This window comes from Salmo trutta, chromosome 34, assembly GCF_901001165.1.
Source record: "Salmo trutta chromosome 34, fSalTru1.1, whole genome shotgun sequence".
Lineage (NCBI taxonomy): Eukaryota > Metazoa > Chordata > Actinopteri > Salmoniformes > Salmonidae > Salmo > Salmo trutta.
In genome coordinates this window covers 29,997,306-30,025,222 of record NC_042990.1, presented here as the reverse complement: position 1 = coordinate 30,025,222, position 27,917 = coordinate 29,997,306, and the positions used below count along the sequence as shown (strand labels likewise).

Sequence of the window (27,917 nt, the reverse complement as noted above, 5' to 3'; positions counted from 1 at the left end):
TGTTTTCAATTAAAATAGCATATAGATTTGTGTTAGGTTTGGTGATTCCCACACAGAAGCACCTGACAATATCGTGAGATGACGCCAGTCACCGTAGTTCTCGCTATTGCGTGAAAAGCTGTTGAGAATCTTACTAACTGGACGTTTTACATCGGAGACAGCAGGGTTTCGAAAGCGAAACATCATTTCAACGGGGATTGGCGTTGAATAATTAACGTTAGCTACACTGTTTTGCTTGGTTAAAGGTACACGTACCAAAAAGGTAAGGTTGCTTTTTATTTGGAATTATTCGCCAAATTGCTTCTCATTTTTAGCCGTATAAACAAGCTAGCCAAATTGCTTCTCATTTTTAGCAGTATAAACAAGCTAGCTAACAACTTGCAGTAGTTACCTAATGGCTAGTAACGTTAACGTAGCTAGCTATTTGAACAGCCGTTATTTACTAAATGAACAAAGATGGTGAATCTTATCGCCTAACGTTATATCAATAACTAAAATACTGCAATATATTTTTGAATGGAGTATGATAACACTTTGGGGATAAAATATCACAGTTGGTTTTTAAAAAATCATTACGATGTTAGCCTACATTTTCAGCTACAATGTTGATGCGAGGCGTGAAATGCTTGTTCTACAACTTTCTCGAAATTATGAATGGATAGCTAAATCTGCTATTGTCTAGGTTTTATTTTTACCCGTGGGCTAGCAAAATGTAGGTAGTTGCCAGTGTTAGCTTGCTAGCCTCATATGGTTTAATTTCGAAACGCAATAACATTCTGTAATGAAACGTTAGCTAATTTAACTAGACAGTCGTGCAACCTGCTCCCCTTTTCGTCTTCGAATTAGCTGTGCTGTTCATTTGTAATTGGTGATACTGGGCCTATTCAGCATTAACCGAATGACAACACTGGCTGTGAGGCATTTGCTGTAGATAAGTCTACGCAACAAAGTCATCTGGGAATAATCGCTGTAAGTGAGAATACCATGTGATGTAGCCATTCTGATAATTTCATCAAGCGGCGGAGGCAAGGTGCATCGACCTGATGCAACGCCCATCGGCTGCGTTTACACAGGCAGCCCAATTCTGAGCTTTTCTACAATAATTGGTATTTTGACGAATGAAATCTTTTCACATCAGATCATTTTCAGAGCGGATCTGATTGGCCAAAATACCAATGAATGAATCAAAATATTAAAATTGGGCTACCTGTGTAAATGCAGCCATCGTGGTTTAGTTTAGGCCTGTGGATGTACAGCACTAATATGATGGACGACGTGAAAAGCCAGGATTACCAAACCGGTTGTAATGCCCGGATACATTGTTTATATAATGCTAGCCTATTAGCTAACTAGTTGTATTATGAGGCAGACAGGGATGCTGTCAATGTTTACAGTAAATGTGCTTTGGTTGCAGCCAGTTAGCTGAAAAGAATGCACCAGGCAGTGTGGGCTTAAGGTCTCAGATAAGGCCTACTGTCCAATTGTTTACTTTGTTGCAATGCATATAGTAGATTCCTATTAGTGCTGATATATCATCAAACGTGGCCCCTGGGTTCAAGCAGTTGCTGTCAGTTCATGCAGCTGACATATGTTTCTTTCTAGGAATGTGAACCAAATCACATTTTATTGGTCACGTACACTGTTTAGCAGGTGTTATGGCGGGTGCAGTGGAATGCTTATGTTTCTGTCAATCGATGCAGTAAACGTCAACAAGCACAATTCAAAATGAAAAAAGAATAAAAAATTGATTGAAAAAAATTGACCAGCAGTCTCATACTTAGCCTCATTGTGATCGACTTCAAGGTCTTCAAATGTACTCAACAAGAAAAGACTCAAACTTGCTGTTGCAGTCACAGGTCGTTTAGGGCTATCTTTTCTGACTTTATTTTATTGTCTGTTCCTGTTTTTACAGTTGAATTTGGGACTGGACTGTTTTCCCTTTATTGCCTAGCCCAAGCTCTTGACTTGTGGAATATTCCTGGAACACTGTCCTCCTGGGGATGCATGCTGTTTTCTGGACATGCATGATGCTGCGTTAGGCAAATGTGGAGTAAATTAATTTAATTCTGGCATGCATTCAATTTCATTGCAAACCAGAACACTTCCCTCTCCTGGCTTTCCTTTTGAGAGCTCCTCTGTGCATTACGTTAATGAATTGTATTATGCATCATTTGGATGTAGTTTTTATCTACCGTGCTTTCGGGTAACATTAAGTATGAGAGGGAGGGTGCAATTGCTAATACCTTCTGGCTCTTTATGCGGTTGAAGCATGCAACATTGTTCTATGTGATGGGCTTGAATCAGGTCTAGCCATTTATTGGATCTCTATGGCAGCCATGGAAATAACTGCTCAAACCACTTACGATTTTTATTAGTTATTTTACTATCAGGAGAAAGTACAAGCCGTGTTGTACAATAGGCTTGGTTGGGATAGGCCTATCTGTCCCATATTGTCTCTATTACTTTACAATCAGAAAGGAAAAACTACAGGCCTTGTAACAGTCTATCTGTCTCTGAGCCATATTGTCTTCATTTCCTTCACAATCAGAAAACATAATAGAATGCATATTGTCTAGTTATTTCTGTCTTCCTTCAGGGGCATTGTCTGAGAGAGGGGGGGGGGGTGTATGCAGGTTTACATAGAGGAGAGCCTTAGAGCCTAACTGAATAAAAAAAGATAATTAAACAGCTATGCCTGTTGGTCTATTAGAAAGCAAGGTGGAATTACATTATTTTCCTGTGGCTCATTGGCTAGAGGATAATAAGTGACTGGCATTTCACACATGGTTAATTGGTAGAGGAGGAGTGACATGAAGTTGTGCTGTTGATGCGACCATTTGTAAACAAATGGGCACAGCGGGAACGTTCTATGATTAAGGAAGTAATGTAAATTACATTGTACAACTGAACCAAAGTTTAATGCAAGAAGATGCATTCAGACCAGGACTTCCTGATTGAACTTCCATTAATTCCATGTTAAATTAGAATATGGTGGACATTTAGGCTTAACATTTGACATTCATCACTCAAGCCTAAATATTTGCACATTAGATATCTATAATTTGAGCGACCCGAGACATTAGTCTCAAAGACATGAAACGTCCTGTCATTACTGTTTCTAGTACATTGTATAGCCTAGTTCACCATCCAGTGTGCTAACCCATGATGGATCCCTACACACACACACACACACACACACACACACACACACAGTTGAAGACAGAAGTTTACATACACTTAGGTTGGAGTCATTAAAACTTGTTTTTCAACCACTTCACAAATTTCTTGTTAACAAACTATAGTTTTGCAAGTGGGTTAGGACATCTACTTTGTGCATGTCACATGTCATTTTTCCAACAATTGTTTACAGACGGATTATTTCACTTATAGTTCACTGTATCACAATTCCAGTGGGTCAGAAGTTTACATACAATAAGTTGACTGTGCCTTTAAACATCAGGGGATGTTCCAGAAAATGATGTCATGGCTTTAGAAGCTTCTGATAGGCTAATTGATATAATTTGAGTCAATTGGAGGTGTACCTGTGGATGTATTTCAAGGCCTACCTTCAAACTCAGTGCCTCTTTGCTTGACATCATGGGAAAATCAAAAGACATCAGCCAAGCCCTCAGAAAAATATTTGTAGACCTCCACAAGTCTGGTTTCCAAACGCCTGAAGGTACCACGTTCATCTGTACAAACAATAGTACGCAAGTATAAACACCATGGGACCACGCAGCCGTCATACCGCTCAGGAAGGAGACGCGTTCTGTCTCCTAGAGATGAACGTACTTTGGTGCGAAAAGTGCAAATCAATCCCAGAACAACAGCAAAGGACCTTGTGAAGATGCTGGAGGAAACAGGTACAAATGTATCTATATCCACAGTAAAACGAGTCCTATATCGACATAACCTGAAAGGCCGCTCAGCAAGGAAGAAGGCACTGTTCCAAAACCGCCATAAAGAAGCCAGACTACGGTTTTGAAACTGCACATGGGGACAAAGATTGTACTCTTTGGAGAAATGTCCTCTGGTCTGATGAAACAAAAATAGAACTGTTTTGCCATAATGACCATCGTTATGTTTGGAGGAAAAAGGGGGATGCTTGCAAGCCGAAGAACACCATCCCAACCGTGAAGCACGGGGTGGCGTCGTCATGTTGTGGGGGTGCTTTGCTGCAGGAGGGACTGGTGCACTTCACAAAATAGATGACACCATGAGGAAGGAAAATTGTGGATATATTGAAGCAACATCTCAAGACATCAGTCAGGAAGTTAGGAAGTTAAAGCTTGGTCACAAATGGGTCTTCCAAATGGACAATGACCCCAAGCATACTTCCAAAGTTGTGGCAGAATGGCTTAAGGACAACAAAGTCAAGGTATTGGAGTGGCCATCACAAGCCCTGACCTCAATCCTATAGAACATTTGTGGACAGAACTGAAAAAGCATGTGCGAGCAAGGAGGCCTACAAACCTGACTCAGTTACACCAGCTCTGTCAGGAGGAATGGGCCAAATTTCACCCACCATATTGTGGGAAGCTTGTGGAAGTTAAACAATTTGAAGGCGATGCTACCAAATACTAATTGAGTGTATGTAAACTTCTGACCCACTGGGAATGTGATGAAAGAAATAAAAGCTGAAATAAGTAATTCTCTCCAATTATTCTGACATTTTACATTCTTAAAATGAAGTGGTGATCCTAACTGACCTAAGACAGGACATTTTTACTAGGATTAAATGTCAGGAATTGTCAAACTGAGTTTAAATGTATTTGGCTGTGTACGTAAACTTCAGACTTCAACTGTGTATAAATATACACCTTTGTACATAAAATAAAAATCTAAATAAAAACATCAAAGAAAACCCAAGTCCCCACCCCACCAGCGTTCGGCATCTTGCTCGCCCTAGCAGCAGAGCAACAGTTCTGACCACCATATATAAGCCCAAGTGCTTTGTGTAGATGTCAGTTGTCACTAAGTTTTTCTGAAGTTCAGTCATACACACAGTTTGTTTTATATAGGTGAGTCCAGTTATTGTGCTAATTGTGTGTGGACTGCAGGGAGACGGTGAGTCTCCCCTTAATTTTCCTAGTGAATGCGGCCAAGGGCTATGTCTGCATCCCAAATGGCTCATATTGTTCCCGGGTCAAAAGTACTGCGCTACATAGAGAATAGGGTGCCATTTGGGGATCACCCTATATCAGTAGGAGCCAGGGATAGTGGTACTCTCCTCATCCATGAGGCGACTCCCTCCTAAGAGGATATTTCAGTTTATGGAACTCAACAGTGTTGCAAGCATTCTCTTCTTAATCATTCTACTCAAACTCAGTAGACCACTGGTCATTGTGACATTGAGGTCTAAACTGGTTGCATGTTGGAACCTGTGATGGAAATGACATTGTTTGTTGTGACAATAAGTAGGGCCGGGACGATACCAGTATCGCGATACTCGTTAGTATCGTGGCAAGGAAACAAAACACGAAGCGGATTTTACTTCTCCAGGAAAACGGCCCTAATGTTGGAAACAAACATCATTATGTTGTCATCAAGAGTCACATATTTATTTTCTAAGCTATAGCACACAATTTTTTTATATTGCGATACTGGTTTCGTCACAGCCCTGACAATAAGCCCAAACACACAATTTTGTGATGTTCCCCAACCATGGCTGTCCAACTAGCTGACAGCATGCTGGTGGAAAGCATTCAATTTGGTTGGTGAAACATTTACCATTACATGAACTAACGGTGAGTTGATCACATGATGTGATTGTGTGTCACTGTCACATGTTGATTAGTCAGGGGCTCTGGGTTACGGTGCTGTCCATCTGGATAGGACTGAGACAGCTGTCTACTACTGTCTGGCTGCTGTCTATAGCTGTAGATTACAGCGTTATGCTTGCCTTGGCTTGCAGATATGGGCCAGTAGTGTGTGAATAACACAGCATCAATGGGTCTAAATAGGTAAAATGCTAAATGAATCATTGTTGTCTAGCCTATTTCCTGTTATGGATGGCTGAAATTAAATTAGCATGTTTAGAGCTGCAGAGAAGTGCCGTTTTTCTTTCACTGACCATCCCCTGGAAGACGGGAAGTGACTAATCATGTTCTTAGACTGTAACCAAATATTATAACTAGCACTGTAACCTTATCAGTTTTGTCACACAGGTTTGGCAAATCACATGGGTGCGCCTTGGGTGTTCTTGATCAATGTTTCTAGCTAATATCAGTGACAATGTTGTGTGCTTGCTGGGCTATTTCCTAGAGCTGGTTTACTGGTAAATATATGTATGCGTGTGAAAGAGCGAGAATGACGGAAAGACTGGTGTCGTTGAAAGCTTGTGCTGTCAGCAAAGCTGCTATTTAGTCCCAGACAGTCCCTAACTGAGCCTATCGATTGATTTGTCTACAATAGTCTTTTTTTTTACCCATTTGTCCCCCTTCAGAGGACAAAAGTAACTTTGTTTTACAGCTTTTGGCTGTAACTTTGGATTGACAACCCCACCATTCTTATTCGTAATATAATTTAATTAATGGAATGAATAAATACAATTTAAAAAAATCCATAAACAATTATTTTTCATCCATCAGTATATTTGAGATTCTGGAGGATAAAATTGAAATTGTAACCAGCATTGTTACGGTTGTTAGAACAGCCGCCAGGACTTATCAGATGATAAAGATTGCCTATGTCTGAAATGACTCACTATTTAGTGACTACTTTTGTTTTTTTTACTCTTGCTAAAAGTAGTGGCATTATATAGGGAAGAGTGTGCTATTGTAATCTGTTATGTTCTTTAATGTGAATGTTGTGGAGCAGGATGCCAGTGAATGTTACCCATCTGGTCGGGTCCTCTGGTCAGACTAGTGAGACAGGATCAGGACAGACAGGCTTTGGCAGCCAGGGGAAATGGGACAGTCAGTGTTTCATAATAACACCATTATTCAATGTGGCCTAAAAAGAGGGGGGAGGGAGACTGCGCCTGATGCTAGTGATCTGCTGCTTTCTCTTGCTCGTCAGATTCAGTGTGAAAGACAGGATTAGTGGTAAATTCTTATTTATAGTGTTATTTTTTAAAATATTTTATTTAACCTTTATTTAACTAGGCAAGTCAGTTAAGAACAAATTCTTATTTACAATGACAGCCTAGGAACAGTGGGTGTAACTGCTGTACACTGCCTGATTGATTGTACAAGCCAAGGGGACCCTATAATCTTTGGCTACATTGCACACTTTTCTCTTAGCTACTTCATGTAGCTAACATTTTCATGCTTCGTGTATTCCTCTTTGATTTAGAAGATACTGTTGCACAAACATTCTGATTTAGGTCTACACCATCACTGGTATTATCAGGCTGTATTTCTAATTACGCTTGCTCTGACTCAGTACATTTATTAGCCAGCTAACTAGCGATTAGGCCCAACTTGACAAGAAAAGACAAAGTAGCTGTTTGCACATGTAAGAAACACAAACTAATAGTGTAATTGTAGAATGCTAGTAGATTTATATTAAAAAGTGAAAACAGCATTGTTGTCATCAACATTGTTGCATTGACCATGCAGTCTGAACGCAAGTGAACGACAAATGCGCTCTTTGAGTGACACGGCGAGGCTTGTGTGGAAAGTGGCATGGAGAGAAATTAGAAAGTAGCGATGTAAAATATAAAAATTTGGCGACACTTACGGCGTATCACATTTAGCAAACCAAACAACATCCTTTGGGGGCACAGTTTCCTGGAAGCTCTGGATGACTGTCTTTCCTTGTAGGTATTTTTGTTAAACACATCAAATCAAATTTTATTTAGTCACATACACATGGTTAGCAGATGTTAATGCGAGTGTAGCGAAATGCTTGTGCTTCTAGTTCCGACCATGCAGTAATATCTAACAAGTAATCTAACCTAACAATTTCACAACAACTACCTTATATACACACAAGTGTAAAGGAATGAATATGAATATCTACATAAAAATATATGAATGAGCGATGGCCGAACGGCATAGGCAAGATGCAGTAGATGGTATAGAGTACAGTATATACATATGACATGAGTAATGTAGAGTATGTAAACATTATATAAAGTTGCATTGTTTAAAGTGGCTAGTGATACATTGATTACATTTTTTTTTTCATTATTAAAGTGGCTAGAGATGAGTCAGTATGTTGGCAGCAGCCACTCAATGTTAGTGATGGCTGTTTAACTGATGGCCTTGAGATAGAAGCTGTTTTTCAGTCTCTCGGTCCCCGCTTTGATGCACCTGTACTGACCTCGCCTTCTGGATGATAGCGGGGTGAACAGGCTGTGGCTCGGGTGGTTGTTGTCCTTGATGATCTTTTTGGCCTTCCTGTGACATCGGGTGGTGTAGGTGTCCTGGAGGGCAGGTAGTTTACCCCCTGTGATGCGTTGTGCAGACCTCACTACCCTCTGGAGAGCCTTGGGGTTGTGGGCGGAGCAGTTGCCGTACCAGGCGGTGATACAGCCCGACAGGATGCTCTCGATTGTGCATCTGTAAAAGTTTGAGTGTTTTTGGTGACAAGCTGAATTTCTTCAGCCTCTTGAGGTTAAAGAGGCGCTGCTGCGCCTTCTTCACCACTCTGTCTGTGTGGGTGGACCATTTCAGTTTGTCCGTGATGTGTACGCAGAGGAACTTAACTTTCCTTCTCCACTACTGTCCCGTCGATGTGGATAGGGGGCTGCTCCCTCTGCTGTTTCCTGAAGTCCACGGTCATCTCCTTTGTTTTGTTGACATTGAGTGTGAGGTTATTTTCCTGACACCACAATCCGAGGGCCCTCACCTCCTCCCTGTAGGCCGTCTCGTCCGCCGTGTCAATACAGTGCCGTGTCAGTGGCACTGTATTGTCCTCAAAGCGAGCAAAGAATTTGTTTAGTTTGTCTGGGAGCAAGACGTTGTGGTCCGCGACGGGGCTGGTTTTCCTTTTGTAGTCCGTGATTGACTGTAGACCCTGCCACATACCTCTCGTGTCTGAGCCGTTGTCTCTATACTGACACTTAGCTTGTTTGATTGCCTTGCGGAGGGAATAGCTACACTGTTTGTATTCTGTCATGTTTCCGGTCACTTTGACCTGATTAAAAGCAGTGGTTAGCGCTTTCAGTTTTGCGCGAATGCTGCCATCAATCCACGGTTTCTGGTTGGGGAATGTTTTAATAGACGCTGTGGGTACAACATCACCGATGCACTTGCTAATAAACTTGCTCTCCCGTCTCGTATCCCGAGTGAGCCATGTTTCCGTGAAACAAAGAACGTTACAATCTCTGATGTCTCTCTGGAAGGCAACCATTGCTTGGATTTCGTCTACCTTGTTGTCAAGAGACTGGACATTGGCGAGTAGTATACTCGGGAGCGGTGCGCGATGTGCCCGTCTACGGAGCCTGACCAGAAGACCGCTCCATCTGCCCCTTCTGCGGCGCCGTTGTTTTGGGTCGTTGTTTTGGGTTTGAAATAATGTCACTATTCGAATAGTATCATGAATTTTTGACCGATATCCGGATATTCAAAAGATTTTTTTTAAAACGTACGTTTTTTAACTTGTGCACTGCTGAGCAAGCGATAGAGGCTGGTACTCTATTGTTGCAGCTTCCATCTGGAGAGGGAGAGAGCGCCAAGACTAGCTAACTTGTAGCAGCCAGTGAGTGTGGTCCCGTGTGGCTCAGTTGGTAGAGCATGGTGTTTGCAACGCCAGGGTTGTGGGTTCGATTCCCACGGGGGACCAGTACGGGGAAAAAAACAAAAAATAAATGTATGCATTCACTACTGTAAGTCGCTCTGGATAAGAGCGTCTGCCAAATGACTAAAATGTAAATGTAATGTAAAAATGGTTACATGCACACAATAATGCGATTATTGTGGAGAGTCAGATTTAATATAATAGTTGGATTAAAACGTTTACATGCTTTGCCATTTTACATGAAATCAGGCAACCTGATTGCCGATTTTCTGCAATAATCAAGAGTATAATCAAAATAAACGTTCTACAACAGTGACCATGTTCGTTTTGGGAAGCATATTTGATTCTGAGTTCGGACATATAAAGTTTGTATGTGAAAACACTACTTCTAAGACGCGTACATTCAGATGTTTCCGAACACACTTCATTCGCGCTAAAGAGGGAGGCTCTCGGCAGGTGCTAGCACATGCGCAGATCAAATAGACCGCCGGAATGCCGATTTCAGGTGTTTACATGTCCTAATAATGCAAAAGATTGCTCAGAAAACCAGGTGTTTTAATCGGCATATGCTTATTTCGATTTTGACCTTACGCTGATTTAAGATGAGCAGAGTAAGGTGTTTACATGACTATTGCAAAATCTGCCTACTGCCATAATCAGTTTAGTGTCCAATTATTAGTGTGCATGTAAACATACTCGGTGTTATTTCTCATCTCATATAACAGTGCTTGCGCTTTCTCCCCAGACCCATTCAAATAAAACATCAGTCGACCTGTTGGTTGCTTGTTGTAGCCTTCTCCTTCTCATATCACAAACTTTTCAATTCTGTCATTTTATTAAATCTTGCATTAGTAAACTCATACTCCACTTATTAATTAATTTGAAATGTCATGTTATCCTTGTATGTAACTGTCACGTGGTTATTTGAATTTAATTTAGAAAAAGCCTTTTCAATGTAAAAATGTGGATCCTAACCTAATGATCCAGAATCACCTAGCCTATTCTAGTAGGGATGTGCACGGTTATTCAAATATCCGAACAGATGTTAGTATTCGAATACTTGTGTGTATGATTTAAAAAAATTTTTTTTTTAAATTGTCCGTAAAACATTTCTAGGCATTGGGACGACACTCATCCGTGAGCCAATCACAAAGCTTCACAGAAATGCTTTTAATCCATTTAGGCTATTGTATTCGCTGCATTTAAATGTATGTAGTTCTGTCCTTGAACTGTTCTGTATTATGTCGTGGTTGTGGACCCCAGGAAGAGCAGCAGCTAATGGGGATCCTAATAAATAATTAACTTGTTCATCGCTTGATAATTTCATCAGTCATTTCTCTTTGCATGTTTTGCTCCTATTATTTCGATAACTGTCTGCTGCTACAATAAAAAAAATCTAAAAATCAGTTGTCGAGTTTGTTCAGTTGTGTCTGGACTATTATTAAATGTGTAGACTTATTTATGTAAAATCATTTCTCTAGGTTAAATTATTACGTGATTAAACTAATCATGTAAACATTAACTAGGAAGTCGGGGCACCACGGAAAATGTTGATTACGAAGTTATATTATAAATTATAATTCTTCAGGTATTTTAATATCTAATCAATTAATCTTCTATTAATAAATGATTATCTCATCAGTTCTCATTACTGAACGTCGCAATCCCTTGGATATCTGCACAAACCCTAATTTCCATAATGAATCGGCAATATATAAATTGGCTTAATTATTTATTTACTAACTAACTAAATAATCACACAGAATTGCATAACAAACAGTAGATATTGGTTACTAACAATGATAGAAAAGTCCCTAGTGGGCTATGCCGATATGATGGCTTGGTAGACAAAGAAAAGGGGTGGGGACTGAGAGAGCGGGAAAGACAAAATGGATTCACTACACACAGCGGAAATAATTATAATCATTGAAATGCTAATCCTTTGCACATGAACGGCCGCCCATTCGAGAATAATTGCAATATATATATTTACGCCGTAAGACAACAACGACATCTCTGTTGGAATGTCTCAATCGTCCTGTAGAGTTCATCAGAGTCTCCATGTCTTTCGTGGTTGTAGGTGGTTAGAATGGATACTTCAGAATACCATTCGTAAATGTTGTCATAGAATAGCTGCTTCGGCAGTTGTCGGTATTCTCATTCTAGGTTTATGCAATTTCTATCTGCAGACTAGTAATTTGTGTCGTCTAGAATTTGCTCCTTCTTCTGTAGTGATCGATAGTCTCAGAGTTTAACCATTTCCAGCCGTGTAGCCAAAACTACAGCTGTATGGTCTAGTGGTCTATAGAATTGTAGTCATTCCAACGTGGGGACTCGGTCCCGGCGTTCTCTGACTTGTCCTTTGGTAGTGTTGTAGTTTAAACCATTTCACATGAAGTGTCAGCTGCATGTTTTCTAGTCTAATATGAATTTCGCCAGGAGTGGGTTTTATACACTTCAGGGAAAAGGGCGATGACGTCTAATGTGATGTCTGGGCCCACGGGGGTGTGGCCACTGACTAGTTAATCTTTATTTGAAAATGCATACTCTCAGAGAGAGAGAGAGAGAGAGAGAGGCCATGTCGTCACTAACTTTTCATCAATCTGAAGACTGTAATTTATGTAAATATGTTTCATTGTTACCTAATTTTTAAATGAATCATGTAACAATTAACTCATTAGGATCTGGGGCACCACGAGAGCGAATCTTTAAAGAGTTACCGTCTCCCAAATTAAACTCTAAAGGTCTTCACCTATCACATCCATAAACAGTTAACTTTTAATCATAAACTCGTATTATATCATCATTCTGAACAGTCGTAACCCCCTTGCATCTGCAAAATCCCGAGCCTTACGTATGATTCAGTACTACACAAATTAGCTAACTAAATGGTAAAACAGGATAAACATACCCACTTAATACATTAAAAACAGGTCCCTAGCGGACTAACAACAATATGGCTGCTTGTTACAAAAGACATGGAGAGGGCGAGAGAGGGACAGAGACACTTAACATTGGTACATTTTAGAAACTACTCTCACATATAACACTTAACACTTTACACAGGAACTGCCGCTCGCTTGGAGTAAGAAATCATGAATGTATTTACGTGAAATTCCTCGGTTCGCCGTGTCTCTTCTCGGAACCATACCATCTTGGAAAGGGGGTTTGGGGCCTTTTCGCAGCATGCTTTTAAAGCTCTGATTGTCCAAAAGGGTTTTCTCTGTTTTTCTCCTCTGCAGTCGTCCGGTATCCGGTGACTTGTCGTGTAGTCCTGAACAGAACTGAACGTTTTTTTATTCTCCTTTCATTCGCTCTGGAAGATAGGCTGGCCAGCCGTGTCGATGGTTCCCAGTGGGGTGATGACAGTAGCGTACTATGGTGGTTTGAGCAGAGTAGTAGAGTGGTCCCTCTTCAATTTGCTTTTCTAGATACTTTACTTACGACGGCTAATCAGCCGTACCCGTGATTGTCCGGGAGGTTACTTTATCATCTCTACCTCGTGTAGAGCTTCAGAGTTCAAACCACTTTAAACGTGAGCTGCAGCTCTACATCTCTCTGGTCCGATATGTTAATTATTAACCCATCATTTTATACAGTTTGTTAGAAAGGGCGGTTCCGTCAGGCTGACACACTCCGTGACCTCACTCAAGGGCGTGACTTGTCACTGTGCAATGTTTATTTAAACAATTATCTTTTATGGCTCCTAAAATCATGTCCCCTAACAAAAACGCTTTCATCATTGTTCATATTTCATGCACAATGCGGATGTAAACGTTGTACATGTAGTGGGTATACTTTCCAATTTACGGTATTTCCTTTATAACATTTTTAATAACATCAAAATAACAACCAAAATGACGTTAGTGTTCTTTAGATTGCCTCAGACCATTCCCCATGTTCTATGTTAGAAATATTGTTCCAGTATTCGCTTTAGAACGTGTTAGTTTCGTCAGGAAAAGTCTGAAACAAAGGCACATTCCTCTGATGAAAATTGGAGAGGGAAACCTGAATGTTCTGTCCTTGATTTACAACAGGGTGTGAGGTGTTAACCCCCACCAGGTCCCTCCTCCTCCCACTGTGGGTGAGAGGGGGTCTGGTTGGAGTTATTTATTGCAAAGCTGATCTGACCTATTTGGATCCTACAGAGGTTCATCCAGGTCAGACATTTGATTCCTATACACGATCGGAAAGATATCACTTTTTTTTGTTGAAAAACAGTTTGTTCCTGCGACACTCAAGTTGTTTAGGGAAAATATTTTATTATATTCTAACTATAAAATATGTGTGTTGCCTGTGATCAGGGCAGGGGAATGTAATTGTCTTGTCTGTTTTAATGAACTATATTGATTTCATTTCAATGGCGCAGCCATGGCCTAGGCTGCACAAACCAGTGACATAATTAAACTTAAAATATGCTATTCTATTCTTTTGAATAGAATACCCACATCGGCACACGCCCACCCACATCGGCACACCCCTGTTCCCACCCGGTGCCGGCTGCGCAACGGGATGTATAAAAGGCGTAAACCGGCAAGAAAGTGGTAAAAATGGGACTGTTTGAAAGGGGGTCATATAAACATTGCCCGATTTTTAATTAAAACATTTTGCATGTAACATACCGTCAATTATGTGTGAAAACTCTCTGGGGGTTTTAGGAAGACTCACTGGGCTGCTGCCTGGGCCTCTTGCCAGCCTGCTTCCTCATTCTCATCACATTTTTTGTAATCGGACAGATGCAGTGCTTGTATCTTTAGCACTGTGGCCAAAACTGTGCTAAGATTTTCATTACTTTCCCCGGTGCCTCCTGTTAGAGGGAGGGAGTAAAACAAGCAAGCAGAAGAAAATCACTTCCTCATGTTATTGGCCTAAGATGTCTGTAAACCTTAATGCTGACGGCTAACCGGTATGACAAATTTAGAGAAGATGTCGAACATCATCATAGTCTAAGTTCACTATGATTCACAATTTCCCTTCCACTGCTTCACTTTCCAGAACTCCAGCTAGTCATGTTATCTCAAATGCAAACTCTCACCCAACACAGTGTTATGTGTATGTGAATGCCATACAGGTTTAAATCATGTTTTTGAATTGTTTCCTTGTTCCTCAGGCCAACAGTGAGCAAAATGTCTCAGGACAAGAACATCTACCCCGGGTTGATGGGGGAGAACAACCCCCTCCACAACAACGTCTATGGACCGCCCCAACCTGGGTTTGGGATACCCCCTCCCAACTACACCCAGGCCTCAGTGCAAGCTCCATACCCCGGCCAGCCTGCACCCTACGGCCAGCCTGCACCCTACGGCCAGCCTGCACCCTACGGCCAGCCTGCACCCTACGATCAACCTGCACCCTATGGTCAGCCCGGGTTCCCCCAGGGAGGCCCTGGATTTGGACAGGGACCGTACCCTCAGATGCCTTATCCCCAGGCCCCGTACCCCGCGGGGCCCTACCAGCAACCTGCACAGCCAGGGTTCCCTGGTGACCCCAACGGTGAGTGGAAGGAAGTTGACATCTACTAGTACAGAATGTGTTTTCAGAGACTGCTTTTTGTTGGTCATCGTTTAGGAGAGTGGAGTCTTCTTTCCTACACTAACACACTGTAGGTAACTCTCAGGCTATACTGCAGTTTGGGAACCTTAACTACCCATTAGAGGTCGACCGATTTATGATTTTTCAACGCCAATACCGATTATTGGAGGACCAAAAAAAGCCGCAACCGATTTAATCGGCCTATTTATGTTTATGTATTTATTTGTAATAATGACAATTACAACAATACTGAATGAACACTTATTTTAACTTAATACATCAATAAAATCAATTTAGCCTCAAATAAATAATGAAACATGTTCAATTTGGTTTAAATAATGCAAAAACAAAGTGTTGGAGAAGAAAGTAAAAGTGCAATATGTGCCATGTAAAAAAAGCTAACGTTTAAGTTCCTTGCTGAGAACATGAGAACATATGAAAGCTGGTGGTTCCTTTTAACATGAGCCTTCAATATTCCCAGGTAAGAAGTTTAGGTTGTAGTTATTATAAGACTATTTCTCTCTATACCATTTGTATTTCATATACCTTTGACTATTGGATGTTTTTATAGGCACTTTAGTATTGCCAGTGTAACAGTATAGCTTCCGTCCCTCTCCTCGCTCCTACCTGGGCTCGAACCAGGAACACATCGACAACAGCCACCCTCGAAGCAGCGTTACCCATGTAGAGCAAGGGGAAAAACTACTCCAAGTCTCAGAGCGAGTGACGTTTGAAACGCTATTAGCGCGCACCCCCCTAACTAGCTAGCCATTTCACATCGGTTATACCAGCCTAATCTTGGGAGTTGACAGGCTTGAAGTCATAAACAGCGCAATGTATTGCGAAGGGCTGCTGGCAAACGCACGAAAGTGCTGTTTGAATGAACGCTTACGAGCCTGCTGCTGCCTACCATCGCTCAGTCAGACTGCTCTATCAAATCATAGACTTAATTATAACACACAGAAATACGAGCCTTAGGTCATTAATATGGTCGAATCCGGAAACTATCATCTCGAAAACAAAACGTTTTTTCCTGTCAGTGAAATACGGAACCGTTCCGTATTTTATCTAACGGGTGGCATCCCTAAGTCTAAATATTCCTGTTACATTGCACAACCTTCAATGTTATGTCATAATTACGTAAAATTCTGGCAAATTAGTTCGCAACGAGCCAGGCAGCCCAAACTGTTGCATATACCCTGACTCTGCGTGCAATGAACGCAAAATGACACAATTTCACCTGGTTAATATTGCCTGCTAACCTGGATTTCTTTTAGCTTAATATGCAGGTTTAAAAATATATACTTTGTGTATTGATTTTAAGAAAGGCATTGATGTTTATGGTTAGGTACAGTCGTGCAACGATTGTGCTTTTTTCGCAAATGCGCTTTTGTTAAATCATCCCCCGTTTGGCGAAGTCGGCTGTCTTTGTTAGGAAGAAATAGTCTTCACAGTTCGCAACGAGCCAGGGGGCCCAAACTGCTGCATATATCTCTGTTGCAAGAGAAGTGACACATTTTCCCTAGTTAAAAGAAATTCATGTTAGCAGACAATATTAACTAAATATGCAGGTTTAAAAATGCATACTTGTGTATTGATTTTAAGAAAGGCATTGATGTTTATGGTTGGAGCAACGTGTACCTAAGCGATTATATGCAACGCAGGACAGGCTAGAATAAACGAGTAATATCATCAACCATGTGTAGTTAACTAGTGATTAAGATTGATTGATTGTTTTTTATAAGGTAAGTTTAATGCTAGCTAGCAACTTACCTTAGCTTCTTACTGCATTCGAGTAACCTCGTGGAGTGCAATGTAAAGCAGGTGGTTAGAGCGTTGGACTAGTTAACCGTAAGGTTGCAAGATTGAATCCCCGAGCTGACAAGGTAAAAATCTGTCGTTCTGCCCCTGAACAAGGCAGTTAACCCACTGTTCCTAGGCCGTCATTGAAAATTACATCTAGTTGTTCCGCTAGCAAAACATTAGATTATGTCAGGAGAGTACCCAGCCAGAAATAATCACACACCCATTTTTCAAGCTAGCATATAATGTCACAAAAACCAAAACCACAGCTAAATGCAGCACTAACCTTTGATGATCTTCATCAGATGACACTCCTAGGACATTATGTTATACAATACATGCATGTTTTGTTCAATCAAGTTCATATTTATATCAAAAACCAGCTTTTTACATTAGCATGTGACGTTCAGAACTAGCATACCCACCGAACACTTCTGGTGAATTTACTAAATTACTCACGATAAACGTTCACAAAAAACATAACAATTATTTTAAGAATTATAGATACAGAACTCCTTTATGCAATCGCGGTGTCCGATTTTAAAATAGCTTTTCGGTGAAAGCACATTTTGCAATATTCTGAGTAGATAGCCCTGCCAGGCTAGCTATTTTGACACCCACCAAGTTTGGCACTCACCAAACTCAGATTTACTATAAGAAAAATTGGATTACCTTTGCTGTTCTTCATCAGAATGCACTCCCAGGACTTCTAGTTTACACCCAATGTTGTTTTGGTTCCAAATAATCCATAGTTATATCCAAATAGCGGCGTTTTGTTCTTGCGTTCAAGACACTATCCGAAGGGTGACGCGCTGGCACGTATCGTGACACAAAATTTCAAAATATTCCATTACCGTACTTCGAAGCATGTCAAACGCTGTTTAAAATAAATTTTTATGCGATTTTTCTCGTAAAATGGCGATAATATTCCGACCAGGAGACGTCGTTTTCATTCAAAGACTGAAAATGTAAAATGGACTCTTCACGCGCACGCTCGTTTCATTGTTCTCAGATCGACCACTATCCAAATGCGCTACTGTTTTTCAGCCAGGGACTGCAGAGTCATCATTCCCCGTTCTGGCGCCTTCTGAGAGCCTATGGGAGCCTTAGAAAATGTCACGTTACAGTAGAGATCCTCTATTTTCCATAAAGAGGCTATAGAAGGCCAAGAAATGGTCAGAGAGGGCACTTCCTGTTTAGAATCTTCTCAGGTTTTGGCCTGCCATATGAGTTCTGTTATACTCAGACACCATTCAAACAGTTTTAGAAACTTTAGTGTGTTTTCTATCCAAATCAAACAATTATATGCATATTCTAGTTTCTGGGCAGGAGTAATAACCAGATTAAATCGGGTACGTTTTTTATCCGGCCGTGAAAATACTGCCCCCTATCCTAAACAGGTTAACTGACTTGCCAAGTTAAATAAAGGTCTAAAAAAAAAAAAAAAAAAAAATTGGCGTCCAAAAATACCGATTTATGATTCTTATGAAAACTTGAAATCAGCCCTAATTAATCGGCCATTCCGATTAATCGGTCGACCTCTACTACCCATGTGTTCCACATCATTATTCGGCTACAGTTAAATGAATGCTGTTACGAAAGTCTTCACTCCAGCTTTATGGTACATAAGCAATGTCAGTTTTCTGTTTTAAAAGGCACGTTTGGAAATTCTTTCTATTTAGGTTGCGGTTTGGTTTTCCACTTAGATGGATGTATAATTACCCCTGGAAACTGCTGCCTGTGCGTCTTTATTTCACTGTCCTTCATTAACCAAGTGTGCTAAGAAAGACCAACTAACTGTTTGACAGATCAATAACTATCAATATAGAACTCACTCAATGACCTGTGTTCGTAACGACCCATGCGGTGGTCTAACAATTGACAAGCATTTGATTGCCAATATTTTCTTATTGTTGTTGTCGGGGGTTTTCAGCTTCCATGGGTGATGGTTACCATGGTGATGTGCCACCATCTTACTACGACAATGAGGAGTTCACCAACTCTGGCTTTGAGGACAAGAGCATTCGACAGGCCTTCATTAGAAAGGTGAGGAAGGAGAGGGGACTGCATGAATGAGAACAGAATAGAAGCTTAACCTATTGCGTGATAGTGAAAAGGAGAGATATGTCGTGTGGGGAAACTGCTTTTTTCACCCGATCTGTCCAACTTATCACCTTATCACCTCTATAGTGTTTTATATACATTTTAAAGAGTTTCTATAATGTGTTATTACATACCTAGGTTTGTGTCGAATTTGAAACCGTTTTGAAGGGCGGCGCTAAAGTTAACAGCGGCTCATGCGAGTCATGATGGCTTGTCGTGATGACGCAAAAAAATGTCTAGGTATCCCCCTTACCCTGTCCCTTTCTTGTTTTTAAACGGTGAGAGAAGCGCTATATCTGGTGGAGAGAGGCTGTAAGACAGAATGAGTTGCTTCATGCGTGCTGTACGTTACGTCATGACACGTCACAATTTAACGTACAGCGTCGGAGGAGTCTGTTTTTTCAATTTTTCTCCAATACTATTGAGCCATTACCATGTCAATCAACACTTGAATAGAAACGTAGTTCACACCCCAGATTTTGATGCCGACACAGTCGCTACAGTCCCATTAGTTTTCATTGCAGCCTCGTTTGAGTGTCGCGATTGTGCAAATTTTGGGTTAGTCACCGTTAGCTAGAAAAGTTTCAGGATTTTATTTCCAAAGCCAATGTTATGTGTTGACTGACCTTTTATCATAGTTATTCAAAAGCTTTGTTGAAACAGTCCTATAACATCTCTGTCCAACCTTCTCCCCCTCCCAGGTGTTCCTGGTGCTGACCGTTCAGCTGATGGTCACCTTCTCCTTCGTGGCCGTCTTCACCTTTGTGGACGACGCCAAGTTGTTTGTGCGTCGTAACCCCTGGACGTACTACGTGTCCTACGCCATCTTCTTCGTGTCTCTCATCACCCTCAGCTGCTGTGGAGAGTTCCGCCGCAAACACCCCTGGAACCTGGTGGCATTGGTATGGCCCTACCCTATTCATTATACTAAACACCCCTGGAACCTGATGGCATTGGTACGGCCCTACCCTATTCATTATACTAAACACCCCTGGAACCTGATGGCATTGGTATGGCCCTACCCTATTCACTATACTAAACACCCCTGGAACCTGGTGGCATTGGTATGGCCCTACCCTATTCATTATACTAAACACCCCTGGAACCTGATGGCATTGGTATGGCCCTACCCTATTCATTATACTAAACACCCCTGGAACCTGATGGCATTGGTACGGCCCTACCCTATTCATTATACTAAACACCCCTGGAACCTGATAGCATTGGTATGGCCCTACCCTATTCATTATACTAAACACCCCTGGAACCTGATGGCATTGGTATGGCCCTACCCTATTCACTATACTAAACACCCCTGGAACCTGATGGCATTGGTACGAGCCTACCCTATTCACTATACTAAACACCCCTGGAACCTGATGGCATTGGTACGGCCCTACCCTATTCATTATACTAAACACCCCTGGAACCTGATGGCATTGGTATGGCCCTACCCTATTCATTATACTAAACACCCCTGGAACCTGATGGCATTGGTATGGCCCTACCCTATTCATTATACTAAACACCCCTGGAACCTGATGGCATTGGTACGGCCTTACTCTGACTGTATCCCAAGTATCACCCCATTCCGTAGATGGTGCACTACTTTTGAAGTATTGCACTATGTAGGGAATAGGGTGCCTTTTAGTAGTGCATTATGTAGGGAATAGGGTGCAGTTTGGGATTAATATCAAATATGAGATGAAACACAGATTTGAGTGATGACCTGACTGTCTTCTTATTAGTTGTATTAGACTTTGTGAGAGGGATGTGTTGTGGTTGTAATCCTGACGTAGTCTGTGTGTCTGTCCTCAGTCCATCCTTACCCTGAGTCTTTCCTACATGGTGGGGATGATCGCCAGCTTCTATGACACAGAGACGGTCATCATGGCCGTAGGCATTACCGCTGTGGTCTGCTTCACCGTGGTCCTCTTCTCACTACAGGTCAGTAGTACCCCCCCACACACACACACAGGCATGAACATACACTCTCTGTCCTTACTCCCACTTTGCTGTCAGTATCACTCCCTCACACTTCCTTTGTTGTGAACCATGATACCTACTATTACCTACTATAAATATCGCATACTTATTACTATCGCGTACTATTATTATCGCGTACTATCACATACTATTACTATCACCTACTATTACCTAGTATAAATATCACCTACTATAACTATCATGTACTATTACTATCACCTACTATAACTATTACTATCACCTACTATTACTATCACTTACTATTACTATCACTTACTATCAATTACTATCAATACTATTACTATCACTTACTATCAATACTATTACTATCACTTACTATCAATACTATTACTATCACTTACTATCAATACTATCACTTACTCTTACTATCACCTACTATTACTATCACTTACTATTACTATCGCCTACTATTACTATCACTTACTGTCAATACTATTACTGTCAATACTATTACTATCAATACTATTACTATCACTTACTATCAATACTATTACTATCACTTACTATCAATACTATCACTTACTCTTACTATCACCTACTATTACTATCACTTACTATTACTATCGCCTACTATTACTATCACTTACTGTCAATACTATTACTGTCAATACTATTACTATCAATACTATTACTATCACTTACTATCAATACTATTACTATCACTTACTATCAATACTATTACTATCACTTACTATCAATACTATTACTATCACTTACTATCAATACTATCACCTACTATTACTATCACTTACTATCACTTACTCTTACTATCACCTACTATTACTATCACTTACTATTACTATCGCCTACTATTACTATCACTTACTGTCAATACTATTACTGTCAATACTATTACTATCAATACTATTACTATCACTTACTATCAATACTATTACTATCATTTACTATCAATACTATTACTATCAATACTATCACCTACTATTACTATCACTTACTATCACTTACTCTTACTATCAATACTATTACTTACTATCACTTACTATCAATACTATTACTATCACTTACTATCAATACTATTACTATCAATACTATCACCTACTATTACTATCACTTACTATCACTTACTCTTACTATCACCTACTCTTACTATCACCTACTATTACTATCACTTACTGTCAATACTATTACTATCAATACTATTACTGTCAATACTATTACTATCACTTACTGTCAATACTATTACTATCAATACTATTACTGTCAATACTATTACTATCACTTACTATCAATACTATTACTATCACTTACTATTACTATCGCCTACTATTACTATCACTTACTGTCAATACTATTACTATCAATACTATTACTATCACTAACTATCAATACTATTACTATCACCTACTATTGCTATCACTTACTATCACTTACTATCAATACTATTACTATCAATACTATTACTATCACTTACTATCAATACTATTACTATCACTTACTATCAATACTATTACTATCACTTACTATCAATACTATTACTATCATTTACTATCAATACTATTACTATCAATACTATCACCTACTATTACTATCACTTACTATCACTTACTCTTACTATCAATACTATTACTTACTATCACTTACTATCAATACTATTACTATCACTTACTATCAATACTATTACTATCAATACTATCACCTACTATTACTATCACTTACTCTTACTATCACCTACTCTTACTATCACCTACTATTACTATCACTTACTGTCAATACTATTACTATCAATACTATTACTGTCAATACTATTACTATCACTTACTGTCAATACTATTACTATCAATACTATTACTGTCAATACTATTACTATCACTTACTATCAATACTATTACTATCACTTACTATTACTATCGCCTACTATTACTATCACTTACTGTCAATACTATTACTATCAATACTATTACTATCACTAACTATCAATACTATTACTATCACCTACTATTGCTATCACTTACTATCACTTACTATCAATACTATTACTATCAATACTATTACTATCACTTACTATCAATACTATTACTATCACTTACTATCAATACTATTACTATCACTTACTATCAATACTATTACTATCAATACTATTACTATCACTTACTATCAATACTATTACTATCACTTACTATCAATACTATTACTATCACTTACTCTTACTATCACCTACTATTACTATCACTTACTATCACTTACTCTTACTATCACCTACTATTACTATCACTTACTCTTACTATCACCTACTATTACTATCACTTACTATTACTATCGCCTACTATTACTATCACTTACTGTCAATACTATTACTGTCAATACTATTACTATCAATACTATTACTATCACTTACTATCAATACTATTACTATCATTTACTATCAATACTATTACTATCACTTACTATCAATACTATCACCTACTATTACTATCACTTACTATCACTTACTCTTACTATCAATACTATTACTTACTATCACTTACTATCAATACTATTACTATCACTTACTATCAATACTATTACTATCAATACTATCACCTACTATTACTATCACTTACTATCACTTACTCTTACTATCACCTACTCTTACTATCACCTACTATTACTATCACTTACTGTCAATACTATTACTATCAATACTATTACTATCACCTACTATTGCTATCACTTACTATCAATACTATTACTATCAATACTATTACTATCACTTACTATCAATACTATTACTATCACTTACTATCAATACTATTACTATCACTTACTATCAATACTATCACCTACTATTACTATCACTTACTATCACTTACTCTTACTATCACCTACTATTACTATCACTTACTATTACTATCGCCTACTATTACTATCACTTACTGTCAATACTATTACTGTCAATACTATTACTATCAATACTATTACTATCACTTACTATCAATACTATCACCTACTATTACTATCTCTTACTATCAATACTATTACTTACTATCACTTACTATCAATACTATTACTATCACTTACTATCAATACTATTACTATCACTTACTATCAATACTATCACTTACTATCAATACTATTACTATCACCTACTATTACTATCACCTACTCTTACTATCACTTACTGTCAATACTATTACCATCACCTACTATAAATATTGCGTACTATTACATACTATAAATATCGCTTACTATTACATACTGTAAATATCGCGTAATATCACGTACTGTAAATATCACGTACTGTCACTATCATGTACTGTAAATATCACGTACTGTCACTATCATGTACTGTAAATATCACGTACTGTAAATATCACGTACTGTCACTATCATGTACTGTAAATATCGCGTACTGTCACTATCATGTACTATCACGTACTGTAAATATCACGTACTGTCACGTATTGTGAATATCACATACTGTAAATATCACGTACTATCGCCTACTGTCGCGTACTGTAAAGATCGCCTACTGTCGCGTACTGAAAATATCACTTACTGTCGCGTACTGTAAATATAGCGTACTGTAAATGTCACGTACTGTAAATATCACTTACTATCACGTACTATAAATATCACTTACTATCGTGTACTGTAAATATCACTTACTATCTTGTACTGTAAATATCACCTACTGTAAATTTTGCGTGCTATTACTATCACGTGCTATAACTAACACATGCTAGCCCATAGCCTTGACAATTGAGGAACTATGTTCTGAACCTGTGAGAATTGAGGAACTTGCAGAGGCTTTAACCTCAACTCAATAACAATCCTTGACAATCCCTAATTTCCTTGTTTTCTACCCCAATCCAGAGCAAGTATGACTTCACTTCTTGCCGGGGCGTTCTGTTCGTGTGTCTGATCGTCCTGCTGCTCTTCTCCATCCTCTGCATCTTCATCCGCCACAGGATCCTCCACATCGTCTACGCCTCCCTGGGAGCCCTGCTTTTTACCTGTGTAAGTAGAGTCACTTGACTGCATCAATAATGGGCATCATATGAATAGCAGTTTTCATTCAAATTGCTCAAACAGCTTTGTGGGGGGGGCAGTCAACTCATCCACCACCACTGTGTCACCTGCGTAAGTATATTAATGAAACGTGGCATAGTTTAATCCCAGGAAGAGAAAGCTTTATTATAGAGGGTCTCTATTGTTTATCAAGTACATCTGTCATTTTTCTTGTATGGTCAATGGGATGGTTGCAAAATGAGAAGGTTGAGGCAGGGCTATACACATTGAGCTCTAACAGCATAAAAGCTCAGCGGAAGAGGAACTGACTGTGTCCAATTGTCTGGTCATGTGACCGGGTTATCAGGCTGCTGTTTTCCACCACTGCCTGGGCCCAGTCAAACTGAGATAATTTTATCTGGAGGGTGGAAAAGTGAAAATGAAGCAAGAATAAGAAAAACGGTGCTACATTTTGGAAACTCGAAAAGGGAAGAAAATGACCTTAGTGATGCCATCAGTCAGTGATGGGAGCCAGTCAGACTCACCAAAACTCTCATTCACCTTAAACCAAGGCAGTATAAAGGGATTCTGAGGGAAGAAGGGATGGGAAGAGGAGTGTGTGTGTGTGTGTGTGTGTGTGTGTGTGTGTGTGTGTGTGTGTGTGTGTGTGTGTGTGTGTGTGTGTGTGTGTGTGTGTGTGTGTGAGTGAGAGAAAACACACAGCACAGCGTGTTGGTGAGGAGAGAGAGAGAGAAAACAGCACAGCGTGTTGGTGAGGATGGAGGGAATAAGGCTCCCGAGTGGCGCAGTGGTCTAAGGCACTGCATCTAAGTGCAAGAGGCGTCACGACAGTCCCTGGTTCGAATCCAGGCTGAATCACATCCGGCTGTGATTGGGAGTCCCATAGGGCGGAGCACATTTGGCCCAGTGTCGTCCGGGTTTGGCCAGGGTAGACCATCATTGTAAATAATAATTTGTTCTTAACTGACTTGCCTAGTTAAATAAAGGTTAAATAAAAAAATAAGGAAGGACGTCTGGAGAGGAGGGGTGGAAAAGCGGGCCCAGTGACCTGTAATGATGCCTGGAGGAAAGCATGGAAACGGCGACATAAGACATACTAGAGAGGGAGGGGAGGGAGGAAGGGAGAAGGACAGATGAAAGAGAGGGATATACCGAAGAGAGGGATGAATACCAATGGCTGTGGGACGCGAAGGAGAGTGGGGATGAAGAAAGACCATTTAAAGATGAGAACATTATTAAATGATTGATATTTTATTAAGTATAGTCTATATGATGATTTCAGGCTAATGCAGTATGGCAGAACATCACTGGTAACATTTTAAGAACTTGAGGCTTTAGAAAAACATCAGCATAATGGGCTGAATCCTAACCTGCAAATCCTGATGATGTACCTACTCTCCCCTATTTGACTAAGAGAGTTTGTGTGTATCTATTGATATTTAGGCTACGTGTGCCATTTCTGTCCTTGAGCTGTTCTTGTATATTAATACAGAAAATGATGTCATGTTTGGTGTGGACACCAGGAAGAGTAGCTGCTGCTTTTGCACCAGCTAATGGGGATCCTAATAAAATACCAAAATACTCAGATCTGTATGCAAGAGCTACGATTCATTCCTACGTGACTGATTGCCTCGAAGTAATTATTCCTGACTCCATGTTCTGTGTTGTAGTTCTTGGCTGTGGACACGCAGCTCCTCCTGGGCAACAAGAAGCTGGCTCTGAGTCCAGAGGAGTACATCTTTGCCGCTCTCAACCTCTACACCGACATCATCAACATTTTCCTCTACATCCTGGCTATCGTAGGCCGTTCCCGCGAGTGATGGAGTGGCTTTCTCTAGGGGAAAGGGAGAGGAAGGCATCCAGGAACCTCTCCTCAGTGTGGAAGAAGGAATGATGCTCTTTCCCCTCGCTGTCTTTGTATGATTTGTTCCCGCTCTCATTCCTCTGTTACACCTCCCCCACCTTCACCCCACACCCTTCAGGAGACTAATTGGGTGATAGAAAATGTGTTCTGTCACCTTTAGCAGTAGCCGATTAAACTCAGTTGTGTAAATCGGAATTTAGTTTAGTCTGCTACTTTAGCAGCTGGCCTGTCATAGAGTGCCGCAAAGGGCATACTTTTTTATTTATTTATGTAAAATTCCTTTGAAGTATGTTACTACAGTGACAGAAGTTACACCTTAACATTCCTTGTTTTGTTTTTAATGCCTTCTGCTTGCTCTCTCATCCTTGGCAATCTGCTTTTACTTACACAGATGGTAGCTAGCTAGTACAGCACTTCTTAACATTAGCTGAACAAACCCTATGGAACTCTCCTTGGCACTCTGCCTTGCCTTGTAGGTTAAGTGCTGTAGAGAGATTGAGAGGGAAGAGAGTTATGCTATCTGATAGAGAGCAGTGCTGTGATGGAGGCAAGCGCTTTATAAGGAAGAAACCGTTCTAGAAACACCTTTCCTGCTATATCCTCTCCCTCTGGTGTTCCCTCCTTTTCCTGCCAATGTAAATGAACTCTGCATGGCACCTGAAACACAGCTGAGATGAGCTGAATAGATGGATAAAAACCCTCCAGAGGGATGATACCTCTCCTGGCCTTCTTGTTACGTAGCTGTACATAGATCTATGGGAACTGTATATGACACTTAGTTCCCTAACCAGCTCTTTCTAGGCATGCCCGGGGAGTGTGTGGCTGTGATGCTTGAAGGGAGAACAATATGCTCACTCAATGTACAGTATATGACTAATGACATCACTAAGCATAGCTAACCAGTACAAAGACCAAAACCTGAATAAAATGTGACTGACGTTTGTGTTGTTAA

The 27,917-nt window shown here is 40.0% G+C and overlaps 1 protein-coding gene across 2 annotated transcripts; it reads left to right on the top strand.

Annotated features, from left to right (window-relative positions):
• Nucleotides 1–98: 98 nt before the first annotated feature.
• On the top strand, nucleotides 99–27,917 carry grinaa (glutamate receptor, ionotropic, N-methyl D-aspartate-associated protein 1a (glutamate binding)). 2 transcript variants are annotated; one of them, XM_029732552.1, is made up of 8 exons: nucleotides 99–262; nucleotides 14,127–14,231; nucleotides 14,798–15,180; nucleotides 18,956–19,068; nucleotides 19,827–20,027; nucleotides 20,944–21,072; nucleotides 24,946–25,089; nucleotides 26,772–27,917. In XM_029732552.1, exons 2-8 carry the CDS (start codon nucleotides 14,200–14,202, stop codon nucleotides 26,919–26,921), a joined length of 1,152 nt encoding a protein of 383 aa, XP_029588412.1. In that variant the 5' UTR covers nucleotides 99–262; nucleotides 14,127–14,199; the 3' UTR covers nucleotides 26,922–27,917. The 2 variants fall into 2 exon arrangements, with proteins under 2 accessions (XP_029588412.1, XP_029588413.1); XM_029732553.1 differs by lacking the exon at nucleotides 14,127–14,231 and having other exon boundaries at nucleotides 100–262.